The sequence below is a fragment of the Brachyhypopomus gauderio genome, chromosome 8, assembly GCF_052324685.1.
Source record: "Brachyhypopomus gauderio isolate BG-103 chromosome 8, BGAUD_0.2, whole genome shotgun sequence".
Taxonomy (NCBI): Eukaryota; Metazoa; Chordata; class Actinopteri; order Gymnotiformes; family Hypopomidae; genus Brachyhypopomus; species Brachyhypopomus gauderio.
Genome location: NC_135218.1, coordinates 3,173,352 through 3,187,854, shown reverse-complemented (window position 1 = coordinate 3,187,854; position 14,503 = coordinate 3,173,352). Strand labels below are relative to the sequence as shown.

General features: G+C 38.9%; 1 protein-coding gene across 1 annotated transcript; it reads left to right on the top strand.

Moving 5' to 3' along the window:
• Window positions 1–5,834: 5,834 nt before the first annotated feature.
• On the top strand, window positions 5,835–12,874 carry fam83c (family with sequence similarity 83 member C). Its single transcript, XM_077013826.1, has 4 exons — window positions 5,835–6,676; window positions 7,476–7,643; window positions 7,780–7,904; window positions 9,235–12,874. Exons 1-4 carry the CDS (start codon window positions 6,170–6,172, stop codon window positions 10,163–10,165), a joined length of 1,731 nt encoding a protein of 576 aa, XP_076869941.1. The 5' UTR covers window positions 5,835–6,169; the 3' UTR covers window positions 10,166–12,874.
• Window positions 12,875–14,503: the final 1,629 nt, after the last annotated feature.

Sequence of the window (14,503 nt, the reverse complement as noted above, 5' to 3'; positions counted from 1 at the left end):
TAAAACACGGCCGCAGGCTGTGCTGTGAAAACTGATTCCCTGTTACTCTGTGCCGTTTAACGCGGCTCTTGTCACCTCGAGGTTTTGGGAAGCGCATGTGCTGTGTGTTTGGAGTGTATGGAACTGGGCCCTCATGAAAGACTAACCTCTCCTCAGTCCACTTTGCACAAAATGTGAGGCTAGAAGTTTGTGGGTAATGAAGAAATCAAAGGACCATGATTTCTAGAGGTGATGTACATAGAAGGAATCTGTCCTGTAGCCACTGGCCACGTATAAGGAAGATGTAGCGTCATCATTTTAATCCGGTTGACTTAAGCCTTGGGGCATCGAAACTTCACATGGCAGATGAGTGTGACAACTGATGTCATGTGCCTCTTTATGGCATCAGCTCAAGTTTGCTTTAACCACTCACTCGTCTGTCACAGTGGTTGGAGTGTGGATTTGTATGGCGGATCAGTGCATTACACTGGGCAAGTGTGAGAGTGTTCGCTTCAATCCCACATGCACACTGATCAGAAGGTTCAAAATCAGGCAGCTTCATATTTGAACTGGTGCTGTTCATTCATAGGATTCAGATCAAGAAATGTCAAATAAATATTATCTCTAGACCAGTGTGTAGTGGCCCATTTGGTTATGATAAGACTAATGATATAATCATCAATGGAGAGGAAACACACCACCCACGCCATGTTTCCTGTCATGTGATGACATTTTGACCATTCCATTCCCTGTCCTGCCCCCCCTTCAATGTTGCTAAAATCTTTCCTGTTTACTATAACTGTGAAAAATACTGCCCCTGTATCTAATTATGCTGTACTTTGTGATAATTAACATATAATTGGATTATGGAGCTAACAAAATCTTCTGACAAAAATGTCGACACATGTAGGGAACATAACGACCTCATAATTTGTTCGATTGACTTATGAATAATTTAGCTAAACTGAAATATAATATTGTAACCTGTGACTGAATGGTGTTGCTAGAACATGTTAGTAATTGTGTTTTAATGTGAATACAAAGGTCAGAGACAAATTAGTATTCCTAGGGACCTCTCAAGTGGGGAGGGGAAAATGTCAGTTTTGTGCCCTATAGCACTTTATTCATGCCAAAACATTTCCATGTGTGCGTTTTACAACAATATAGTAATAATTAATTGCTGTAAGTGATCGCGAAACACATGGCTTTGGTGATATTTTTCATGTAATTAGCATTTTTCTAGGCAAACATGTTCAGGAACTTTCTTTAGACTCCTCCACAATAATGTAAATATTGTAAATAAATATTTAAAACCTATCCAAACCAACTAGAATAAAGTCGTCAATCATTTCTCTTTTAGATATGAAATGAAAACAGAACTACTAAATACTACTGAAAGTCTCGAGGCAAAGCCTTAAAACTGTCACAGAGACAGCAACAGTCCTGTCAAGAATAACTACCCATTTTCAGTTTGTAATATTGGGTGACTACCTACAGTTAGTCTTCTTCAGATAAGGTTTTATATTTGAGGAAATGATCTGTTGCCCGTAAACTTATTTCTGAAGATTTTTTTATGCAGTACTATGCAAATGCACTAGGGGGCAATATATTTCGATATTGGCCCTGGACTTTTCCCCCATAAAAATGCACTGATTCTGGAGTTTGATTCACATGCTGCAGTCTTGGGCTGTTTTGTTTAGTCTCCCAAATTTGAGTTGTCCTGTTTGAGTTTTGAGTTGGCTGTTTCGCCTTAATAGACTCTGGGTGTTACTGTATTGATAGCCAAGTTTGTTATGTAGGTTATGGATACTAATTTCTGCCTTTAATGGCATCTATCATTAAACATGGCACTTTTTTCATGTTCAGAATTTACAGTAGTGATTAGTACATGTCTGTGATTAGTAGTTAATCACAGACATGTTACTAGTTCAATACAGCTACACTGTGCAAGAACGTTATTCCTTCGTTCTTTCCCTAACAAGGAAATACAACAGATCTGTCAGTGGTGCTACTGAAGGTTAGCGTGCTACCATGGTAAACACTTAAAATGGACGGTCCTGTTTCAGAATGCATCCATCTTTAAAGCAGGAGCAGTAGGGACAGTACGCCTCAGTGACTGCGGTCTCTTTGATGTCCGTACTGAAGCGTTAGTCATGCTGAACCTTGAGTGTGGTCTTTGTGTTGTTAAGGGAACGCAGCCACCGAGTTACTGGTAGTGCAAAGGCCAGTAGCAATTGCACTGATATATACTGCATGCTGGGTAGTTCATGTACTCGGAAACAAAGCTCTTTGGTGACTCCCTTGAAAGCATGAAGGATTCCATTACGGCTGAAACATCAGGCATCAGGCATCTATGGCATGTGACTAGCATGTGTACGGATCAGCCTGCGACCAACAGGAGCAGACACTGTATATTAGGCAACTAGTGTAATCCAAGTGGCAGAGCTAATCATCCTTCTAAATTAGTGGTTAGCAGTGTGTTGTGAGTTAGATCATAAAAGACACGAAGAAAGTACCATGTGGTGTCGTATACAGTGAAGTCTGATCATCGGTGCAGCAGTTTTATCTCATGTAATGGCAGATGGTTATTTCAACGCCATAGGTAGGGCTCATGATTCTACGCTCAAAAGTTCATATTAAGTTCTATGACCTTCATATTTTAATGTCATAATCTTGCAGAGGCAAGTAATCTTCAATGACCTGGGACTGTAGTGTCTTATTCTGTAATCTGAGCATGCGCTCCCTCTGGAATAGTTCCCTGTACACACAATTTACTACTCCACCTACAATAATTATCAGCATTGCTTTTCACGAGTGATTCAATCAGATCCAGCAGACCCTGATTACCTTGCAACTTTTTGCAACTACAGGCTTTTTTCATTGGAAAAAAAGCCTCTTGCAGGATTCATCTAATCATGATAAAAGTGCAATATAGAAAGGCAGAGGCACGTTTAAGAACCATGGATACAGTGCTTACTAATGGATCAGAGCAGAGAACATTTATCCACAATTCTTTCTGTAACTCTCAATACCTTTTTTACTCCACTGACATTTCAGAATTGCATGAATGAGCAAAGATGCATCTTGTAGTCTAAACCGTAGATCTTATCATAACTCCAGGTACTTTGTGACATGCTTTAGTTGGCGACAATTATCCGGCTGTATATCAAATTTCCTAAATAATGTTGATATTTTAGTGACTGGTTGATTCCGTTTCTGTGTATAATTGTTTTGTTGGCAGATGAACCAGATTTGCTAGTTCAGGAAAGCACACAGAGTCACCGCCACAAATACTGCATATGTGTTCAGAGTTCATCTTCAGCTTCTCTTGCTACTGTGCGCTTGATAGGTGAGCAGTTCATCATCATACTTTAGAATTTCCCCTCAGGCCTTGCTAGTTTCCATGTTAGGCAACATGTGGAACTGAAAGGCTTTTTGCATGACTCCTCTGATGCCATTGTTATGCACTTGAATTCACTCTGCGTCAGACGTCTGCTGATTTTTTATAAGCCACTAGATGCTAATGATTCTTGGTAATACTGTGGTATCCGGATGACTGCTGGGCAAACATTGGCACTGTCAAGTAGAGCAGCAAACCAGATAGGTGCTTCCTATGATTCCAGTAACTGTCTTCTCCTTCCTCGTTTGTTGGAACTTTGGATGGCCCCTGTGCTTTTCTGTTTTATCAGTGCGGATGGCTTTTGCCTAATTGCTTTACAACAGGATGCAAAACAAGGACACCTTCATGAGGTCAGAGACTGGGCCACTGCTTAACAGTCTTCTGTAGAGAGATGTGCTTCTGAAACTCTAAAAGGGTCCGGGGGGCTCTCTGGAGGTTACTCATGTTTGACTCAAGCACACAATTCAAATCCTGACATCACTGTGCAGCCTACTGTCAGACGTTACAGAGAACCCATTCTTCCTATCATTGGCTGACTGTTCTCCACACAAATGTCGCCTGATGTTATTTTACATGCTGCTGTATTAGAATTCAAGAAGAGATACAAAAAATAAAAATAGTTTGCTTGTGACCAGCGGAAGGAAAAGCTGTGTCAGCCACTGGACAGCCGTTCCTGCAGTGACCTTCTGACAGAAGAAAGAAAGGAAGAGGCAGGGAGACATGGGGGCAAAATAAACAAGGAATGTGAGGAAGGCCTGCATTAAAGCAACAGAGGCCTTTTGTTCACAGTATGGTAAATACATGTTCATGCACACGCATTATATTTAACATACTTTATATCTACAAGAGAAATAGAAAAAACACAGTCTATATGGGCTCCAAAAGATTGTTTTAGTTTTAAACTTCATTTTACAAATACAGCTACACTACTGCGTTTTGAGACAAAAGAGGAGCCACTGTTCTGTCTATATTTAATGCTAATACAAACAAAGCAGGTTTTTCCCACCATCCCCTCCTGTTTCAGGCCAACTCCTTTTTAGAAAATTCAGTTCCGGGGTTGCTGCTGCCAGTTTAACATTCCTTGTTGCATATCTCCAAAATCCACTCACACACACTAATAATTATTTGTCAACAAATTAGTGGAAATGTCCTCAAAATTGCACCGTATTGCAAACCATACAGAATTTTGTATTCTATTGTATTCCTCGTGTGCTATTTAGACATGCCTTGACAAGTGCATTTCTATGCATATGTCACCTGCTCATGGTTCCTCTAGCAGTTATTCAGGTGTGTCAGCTTTTACTGTCTCTTCTCATCTCCGACTCGCCGCTGCACCTCCACAATGTAGATGAATCCTTCTACTGTCAACCATTACACATTATTTACTATTCAGATGAGACAAATGAGACCTCCTCTTTCCTCAGAGAAAGAGCAACCGTTTCAAAGATGTGATAAGATAGCTGGTTTATGACTACTGCCACAGTGGTAACTTTAACAAGCTTGTAATTAATACCACTCAAGATGCACTACATATGTACAACATCTTAATCTACTATCATTATTTACTTAATTTACTCCGCAGAAACATTATTTTGCACCCCTGGTTCCATGACACCCAAGCATGGCTTTCCCTTTATAGACTGGTCCCTTGACTTGGCACATTTGACTATTAGATCTGATTCCTGTAATATTGCTTTGAGATAATGTCTTCTGTGTGCTACAAACAATAAATAAAAATAACAATTCAATTAAATAGAACTAAACATTTGAAGCAGGCAAATGAAAAATGCACCTTTATTTTTTGGATAATGTACATGGCTCCTAGACAGCTAACACATCTTCTGTCCAATGTCCCTTGCACTGTTAATAAATGCATTTAGAATCCCACTCACCTTAAACTATATAGTTTAAGCAAAACATTTCTATCTAACTGACAATAATGCTGGATTAATCTTGGAGGAACGCCAGCTGGCCAATTACTTGGCTATGAACCAAGAGGTCATATTCTTCAACAAAGCTCTGATTCAGGGAATCCCACAATTAGCATCTCACAATTTCCTTTCGCCAAAAGGAAATGGTTGCTATGATCATAGCTATGACATTTACATTTAGACTACACAAATGAAAAGATGTATTTGGAATGACGACTTCGGCATTCAGTGGTGCAAACTAGCTGCATTATGAACTACGTTCTTGATCACTAAAATGTCTATCTGAGCCCAATTTCAAAAACATATCGTAAGATGTGTTAATAATAATAATAATAATAATATTCTTTATTTGTATAACACCTTTCATACATACAAACAACTCAAAGTGCTTTACAGAATAAATAAAAAACATTAATATCATTCTAAAAGAGAGTGTCTGATAATCAATACTTTATCGGTGACCTTTGTGTTGCCATGATTTGGGGAAATATGACCAATATAAAGTGCTACATGCTCGGTAGTGTACCTTTGTACCTAACGTCTGTGTCCGTCTCAGGTGGGTGGTGTGAGCGGGCTGAAACGCACTCGTCTCCCTGTCATGTGAGGTGGAGGAAGAGGCGGAGTCGGTACGAGTTGAACGCGACAGGTAAAAAAGGTGGAGAAAGAAGCGTCGAGTTTCTCTGGAGCAAACAACAATACGAGAAGCCCCTGGGAATAGTCAACTCTCACTACGATGATTGGGAACAAGATCAGCTGAGTTCCGTTTGGACGTTGTTCCTAACAGATCCCTTGTTGCTGGTATATTTGCACACAGTGGTGTTATAGGATAAGGGCTCGTCTGACTGGTACCGGCCTTATTATGAATTCTGACGCCCTGCGACCGACACCAAACACCGGGCGTAAAGCGTCGGGTAAGCTCGCCACTAGGTTGGAGGAACTGAAGAACCCTTGGAGACAATGTTCTGGACTCGAACTAAGCCATAACGAGACAGCTCGGCTTGCAACGGACGCGCTCTTGGAGTCCGGAGAAAAAGGATACCGACGTGTTTTGAGCGAAGAGAAAGAACTGAACTTTCTTTCGTCTCTTGATATTCACTATATCACGGAGAGTGCAGCCAAGACAGCTAGTCCAGAAAATAGTCCTAACGGGTCTGACAGAGACTATGGAGAAGGAGACACTGTTTCGGAACTAACTTCAGGAACATACTTTCCAATGATGTCCGACGAGGAGCCACCTCTTCTGGAACTGGGCTGGCCGGAGGTTCTTAACCGACACGGTCCCTCAGAGACGCAAATTTACTTCCAACGAGACAAGTCACAAAACATCAAAGACTTAATCCGATCACTGATCAGTAAAGCTAAAAAGGTAGGACAGTTGTCATAATACAATACATAATACATGTAAACAAAGTGAATTGTTCATTTCTGTTGCAGCGTATGCTTTGATAATCACCTAATGAGTATTCACAGGATGTTTTTGGCACTGCTCACAAATCAGATTTCCATCTTTAACTGAGTGTTTCCTTATCAGTTAAGAGAATGATATGCACACTTGATAACTATTCAGCCTACTTGGAAACTAAACGTGCTTCTTTAGAATTTATGAAGTAACAAGTTATCATCATGGCCTCCAGGGAACTGGGGACAGTAAATACCTCTGCCAACCCCACACCGATAAAAAACTAAAACTGCTGATTAATGTATGAAAAGACTAAAGCACTCTCATGTCTCAATCACTTCTTTACATTTGGTGCAGTAGGCTAATCGTTGCACATTTCACGTGTTTAAAAAAAGCTTCACAATTAAAACCAATTAACATAATTTGTCTTAACTGAAATTTGATGTTACATTTGTCTTTGTTGCATTTGCAGCTGAATTTGTAATTTGTGGCTGTAACAGTGGTTTAAAAATACATTATATTTCCACAAATGCACCTTGAATAAACTAAAATCTCATCAAAACCAGAAATGTTAAATTGGACATTGCTATCTTATTATTTAGCAAATGAGCAAAGCTCAGTAGTGTGCAAACCAACCATGAGGTAGAGATGATCAGGTCTGAATGTGTATGACTTGCTAAGTCAAATGTAAGAAAAGAGAATTTAGTAGCCAAATAGGTTGGTTAACATTTCATACATATCACATGTATATTATTTTTGTGTGCAGGTTATTGCCTTGGTCATGGACATTTTCACAGATGTGGACTTGTTCTGTGATCTACTTGAGGCATCCAAAAAGCGGAAGATACCAGTGTATATTCTACTGGATGAGAAGAACCTCTGCTATTTCATTGACATGTGCAAAGAGCTAGATATCCAGAACTTACACATAAATGTAAGTCACGGCTGTAGAGACAGCTGTCTTCAGATTTACATAAACTCAGAGAAATCTGTTTTTTACATCAGTTTATACGGATGAGAAGTCATACTTATTAGGGTTCACATAAGGCTTGTGTGGTTTTGTTTTGCAGAATATGCGGATACGAAGCATATGTGGAGAGACGTACTGCACAAAAAGTGGAAAAAAATTTACCGGACAGGTTCAGGAAAAATTCATGATCATTGACTGTCAGGAAGTCGTAGCTGGATCATACAGGTAAGAATTAGTTCTGAATGTAACTGAGTACATGGTACCTCAGACTAATACATTTTGATGTAAAAACAAACAAACAACTAAATAAAAACTAAAACAAATAAACAAGAAAACAGATATTTAGTAGTTGCATCCTAGCAGGCCGACACAAGCTGAAATAACTAAAACGTTGTAACAAAACTGTTAACGTCTTATATTTATTTTCTTGTTCCAAAAAATAATATACATATGGCATACAAAATTGTCTCAGAAAATAAACTTTAGGTCTAAATTCTACCCATGCTGTGTTGATTCAGCCTGTCTGTTCAGGTTAGCCTGTTTTATCTGGTTTGTTTGGTTCATTCAGTATTATGTCTCAGGTTCCTGTTGGGTCAGACACTGTTTTAGCAGCTTGGCAGAGCTTTGGGGTAGAGATAAAAGGGTTGAATGTGAACTTCATTTAGGCTCAACAGGCATGTGTGTATTTTAGCAGCTTAGCGTTGAAAGATGATGATGATTCAGCAATTTCCATGTCCAGTTTGAGCTTCCTTAACTTTAGCCTCTATGCTAAAGCAAACCTACTCTTTTCTTACTGCAAAGTTCTGCTCAGGGTTGTTTTGCTCTGTTTTTTAACTGAGGTGCTTTGTTCCTGTCTGTCACATAGTAAAGTCTGTAAAGCTAGTTGGGGAACATTTTAGTAGCACATTGCTCACTGAGGACATGTTTTTACAGTATGGTGCTTATGGTGTAGTTAGTGAATGAATACATAACGAGTGTGCAGAGTGGGTGTGGCTTGTTCACAAGTGTTAAAGGCTTTGTGCGTCTAATAGCTAGTACAGACCTGTATTTAATTATACCATGTGCAGTTTTATAGGAAGTCATTTCTAATTCCCTTATAATTGTGAATGATAAGTTTTCTGAAGAAAACATGACATCTTTGAACACACACAGCATATTTGGATGTTTTCCTTGTCTTTTGTTAGAATAACATAGGTTGTGATGATAAGTCCATCTATTATGAGGACTGACCTTATATTATTTATTATATACACTCAAACCTATAATGTTGCAACTGGCCTATAAACACTTAGTTTAGAGAGACATTGTAAAAGTGCAGCTTAAGACAGTGACATGTGCAATGTTAAACTTTTACAACATGAACACAGGATCTACAAAGCAGGCTCCGAGGATCTTACAACCTTTCATTTATGTACATAATTCACATAGTGCTGCTCTGAAAATGTGTTGTCACCTAAATGAGTTTGTGGATGCTTCTGGTCTCATTCATAAATTTTATCCTGAACAATTTTGAGCTGTTTACTAACATTAGGCTTTTGTTTCCATGTTCTTATAGTTTCACTTGGCTCTCCAGTCAGGTGCATAGCAACATGATTTTGCACTTTTCTGGCGACATCACGGAGAGTTTTGACCGGGAGTTCCGCTGCCTCTATGCTGACTCCCAAATCATCGAGCGTTTCCACAACCCAGATGAGGAGGGCCTTCCCCATTACTCTTTCAATGCCATGATACCCAACATGTATGTTTTTCAAGACAGAGGAAGTAGGGAAAGGGTGAGTCCAGAAAACTCCAGCAGCCAGTCCAGCAACAGTGTGTCTAGTGTCAAAGCAGCTCCAGGCTTTCCTCCTCCAGTCTACAAAGTCACCCAGGAGAAGAAGGATTCTGGAAATCCAGTCAAGGGACAGGAGAGGAGAGGCAGAGGATCACCCAATGGTACCCTGCTGGCCCCAGCAGCAGAGCGGCCCGTGTCAGGACATGGCCCTTCCGCTACTATTGAATGGACCAAAACACCAGAATTCCATCGGCCAACTCTTGCGCCTACATTCAAATATGATTCCTATGATTACAAGAATGTCTATCACAACACTGCCAAATCGCCTCCTCAATCACATCCTCAGCCGCCTTTGGAGAACAAAGCTGCCCCCAAGATGCGAAGTCCGACGCATCCTTTATTCAATAAATTCACGGACCTCTTCGGCTCCTCGTCCAAAGAGAAAGACTCCTCTCATTTGCAGCGGTCGCCTCCACAGAGTACTGCTTTTGGCGGTCCGGATCTCTCTCAAAATGAGCCAGAGAGCATACAAGGACCTCCTCCACCAGGCCCGATGCCTAGGGAGCGGGCAGGCCAGGATACTAGCATGCTCCGTAGGGACGTCAAGCGCATGACCCTGGGCCACAGCAAACTGGACCTGGTTAACCACTACAACAAGATGAAATCAAAGCATGTCTACAGCCGCTTTGAACTGAAGAACAATATACCCCACTGATGCAAAAAGTGTTACTGAGGGGTGATCCTCTCCATACTTTTTTGATGTGGACTTATTTTGCTTCTGGAAAAAGACTAAAACTTCAATATGGAGAGTTTAGTTTTTTGTTTTGGTTTTTTGCTCCGTTCTTTCCCAGACGAATAGATCTGAGTGACCTGTAACCAGTTTTGACAGTTTTTCATGGGATTATCATTAACAGAACAATATTTATGTTCTTTAGTGTTGTATATAAGAGGATTATATACAGCCTGCAGTATAACATTGCTTTCTTGGTGCATTTTGTCCTAAATGGAGACACTGTTTCCATCATTGAGTATTGCATATACCTTTATTTGACATGTTGTTTTCCCAGGATTGTAGTCTTCCAAATGTTCATGTGTATTTTTGCCATACATACTGTGATATCCAGATCTGTATTGGAAATATGTTTGTGTCACTTAAAGATGTACTGTATATAATGAATGGGTTTAAATGGTCTTAGGCTTATGCAATTTATCCAAAGTGACCATGTGTCTTTTTGGTAGTGTAAGGGCTTTTGCCTTGACACAGATATGTGCAGATATATTTTTGTGTCAAATTAAGAAATGTAGCTATTGATCCATAACTGGTAGAGCATAATTCATGTCTTTAATGCCGTCTAGGATTGAAAAGTTCAAGTGGTTCTAACAGGAATTCGTGACTTCTTGACATTCTTAACAGATAAAAGATTAAAATAACAATCAAAAAACAATTTGACCTTTCAGTTATTAGCGTGTCTATGCAGGGAAACTATAAATGAGTCAACACAGAATTGTCAGTTTGCACTGTGGCATTTGATTTGGGACTAACCACACCTACCTAAAAATATTTTAAACATGGTGCAAGACTAGCATCTGTGTGAAAGCACCTGAAACCTCTTTGCTGATTGGTCATCTTCTCATATTCTTTCCATCCTTTGTTTAGGTAACCAATTTTGTACAACTTTTATTTTTCCTCAAATAACAGGATTCCTGTGAGAACTTCTGTCTCATCATTTTTTATAGTTAAGTTATTGGACCATAGTATTTGCCCATAATATAGTGAATAGTACCGCATAACCTATAAGAAGCTAGATCCATATTAAGTTTACTTGCAGTCCTCTACAAAATCCTTCAAAATACAGATTCTGGTCCAGGAACATCTAACAGGCTAATGGGTACATCTGTGTTTTAGTAGTGTTTATTGACCTATTTTAACTGCTGGTCAGTGTCTGATCACAGATGTCTGATCACAGATGCATGTCTGATTGGGTATTCAGGAGGTGGACCACTCAGTACTGCACTGAGGCTGAACTGCACTGTAAGCAAGATAAGTGCCTTTATAAGTAGCCACTGAATGACATTCAGAACTGTAGTGAAGTGTAAACTACACAAGGTTTCCAGAGAAACAGCAAATGTTATTGAATTATTTTACTTAAGTAGACTGTGCAGTTACTGACCTGGAGTCTTCTTTGGATTGTATAGAAGTACATAAAAATAAATAAATCAATCAAATTTTATTTATATAGTGCTTTTTACAACAGTTGTTGTCACAAAGCAGCTTTACAAGGGCCGAGTCATAGCCCCCAGTGAGCAAGCCAAGGGCGACAGTGGCAAGGAAAAACTCCCTAGTTTTTTTTTTTTGCATGAGGAAGAAACCTTGAGAGGAACCAAGACTCAGGGGGGGAACCCATCCTCCTCTGGCCGACATCGGTCACCATGACAACAACAACAATTTAGACAGAAAGAAGAGAAAGAAAAGGAAAAAAAAATAAACACAATCAAAAGATTTGTAATGTCCAATACTGAAACTATTTGAAATGTAAAAGATCTTCAGTGCCAAGACAGCTGGAACAAACATATATGTTAATTGGCCATCTAACCAGAAAGCCTACATTTTTTATCATGGTTGCCTCAAAATTCTTGTAAAAATTTTAGGCTGTGAACCTGCTTGGAAGAAAGGTGTTTTCATCTGTTTTCTGATCATTTACAGCTAGGATGTTTTCCATGTCAGTGTAGGACAGATTAAGGCCTAATATTGGGGGTGCATTCCTTTGAAATTGTCTTGCTGAAAGTGTTTAGTGCGTATAGCTGCTCATTTTAACAGTGTGTGTAACAGGGAAATCTTTGAATTATTCTACGGAACAGGAAAACGTCTTCTAGCTTTTTTAACGAGCTACCTGAACTTGAGTGTCTGGTTGGTGTTACTTTGAAGGACCTGTTTGTAATGGTTTGTACATGATCTTAAAGGGTGACTTTACCCTTCCCGGTCTGGTTGAAAACTGGCTTATTTTTAGTAGGCATTCACAAAGTCAAAGGGATGCAGATGAGAGTGGTCAAGTGTCCTAGTGTTACACTTCCTCTTTACAGAGATAAACACCGTCCTACTCTAAAGTAATGAGGGGCTTAGAGGGGCCTTTCATTCATCTTTTATTACCTCTTTGAATTGCGTCCGGCATACTTTGATGTCAAAAACAGATATTTGGTTGTGGTGGATCAGTGGTAATGGGTGTCAGCTGTTCAAATTGAACTTCATTAACATCCAATGTTTGGTACTTTAAGCAAACCATATCTTAAAATTTTTAATTATATGTAGTTCATGTGTATATAATTGTTTTAATATGTATAGCAGATATCCTCATGAATACAAATTAGTGTGTAAAGTAAATATTGAGTGCTCTGTAAAATAAATTAATAAATACATTTTAGGTTATTCCAGTCTAACAATGAATTGATGTTGTTTACTGTGAAACTTTAGGGACACAACACCGACTATGACTCATACATCATCATCATCATCATCATTACTGCTGCCTTAATCCATGTAATCCTGCAGACTAGTTTCTGTGTTTTCCAGAAACTAAATGTTAAACTGTTTCAGATTGCGAGATCTGTTTATTCTGTGTCATTTAGCTCCCCCTCCCTTGCATGCTTTTAATTTGCAACACTGTTGCGCAGTGAGTCACCATAAACACATGTGCAGAGTGATTTCTATCCCAAAAGCTAACATGACAGAGGTAAGAGCACATATTTATGAACTTGGTCAGCTTGTCAGTAAATACACTGACTTTTCTTTCCTTATTTCTTTTCTTTTTTTTCAACATTTACAGCTTGCATTTGTATTTTAATTAGGGGAACTGAATACTCTGAGTGTCATTACAAAAATGGTGTTTTCCAACAGAGAAAGAATACAGCATTCCATTCAAATGTAACCAAATATGAACACTCAGTAGAATGAACTAGAGAGGAAAAACATACAATACTAGGGGGAGGAAATTTTATATTTGTGCAATAAAAATACCACAAAAAACAGGAAAAAAAACTAAAATAGATCCAAATGGAGCTAAGAATGTTAGATGATGTTGGATTTTGCAAGAATGTGTTTAGAGTAGTGTAATAATTGTTTTCATTGTGATGGAAACACTTGAGTGGTGTAATAATTTAACTACATGTTTTCAGTGTGATGGAAACACTTGTTAACTTGCCATTATTTGCTCCAAGATTGTCTTGGAATTTTACTAGACAAATTTATGTTGTGGATTATGTGCTGTGATTCATCAAATCATCCACTGAATACTTCTCAGGAATGTTTGAGCTTGGTCAGAATACTAGCAACAGTTACACAACTTTCTGTGTCAATGTTCAATAATTAAAAACAAATAGCTAACAATATATTGTGCATCACTAATGCAATGTTTACCACTGAAAGTGCATATCTGGACATATTAACAGGGGTGGAAAGTAACTAATTACATTTACTCACATTACTGTAATTGAGTACTTTTTATGAGTAATTTGTAATTTTCTGAGTAGTTTTTGAATTGTGTAATTTTTACTTTTACTTGAGTACATTTTGACCCAAGTAGTTTTACTTCACTACATTTGAACGCCCTCACATTACTGAGTAAAAAAATAATGATGGTGAAAAATTAAATGCGGGCAGAAATGTAAACTTCTGAGTCCCAGAACTGAAGGCCAATTGCGTGGCCTAGCCTTGCGCACACCCTTTCCATTATTTCATAATCAGGTCATATTCTGGTGCACTTATTTCCAAAAGGATGAGATTGTTCTATCTTTAAATCTTCTATCTATCAGGTTCTGTGGGATCTTGTGAACATTTTATTGTGAAAAGTGGAATCCTGTGGGCACTGTATTTTGAATAGTTGGCAGACATGTGAACAAGTCACTAAGTTGCAAGTAACAAGTAAGTCTCAAGTCTTCACAATCAAGTCTCGAGTCAAGTCCCAAGTCAATACAATCAAGTCTCGAGTCAAGTCCCAAGTCAATACAAGCGAGTCTCGAGTCAAGTCCCAAGTCTTAAACTTCAAGTCCTAGTCAAGTC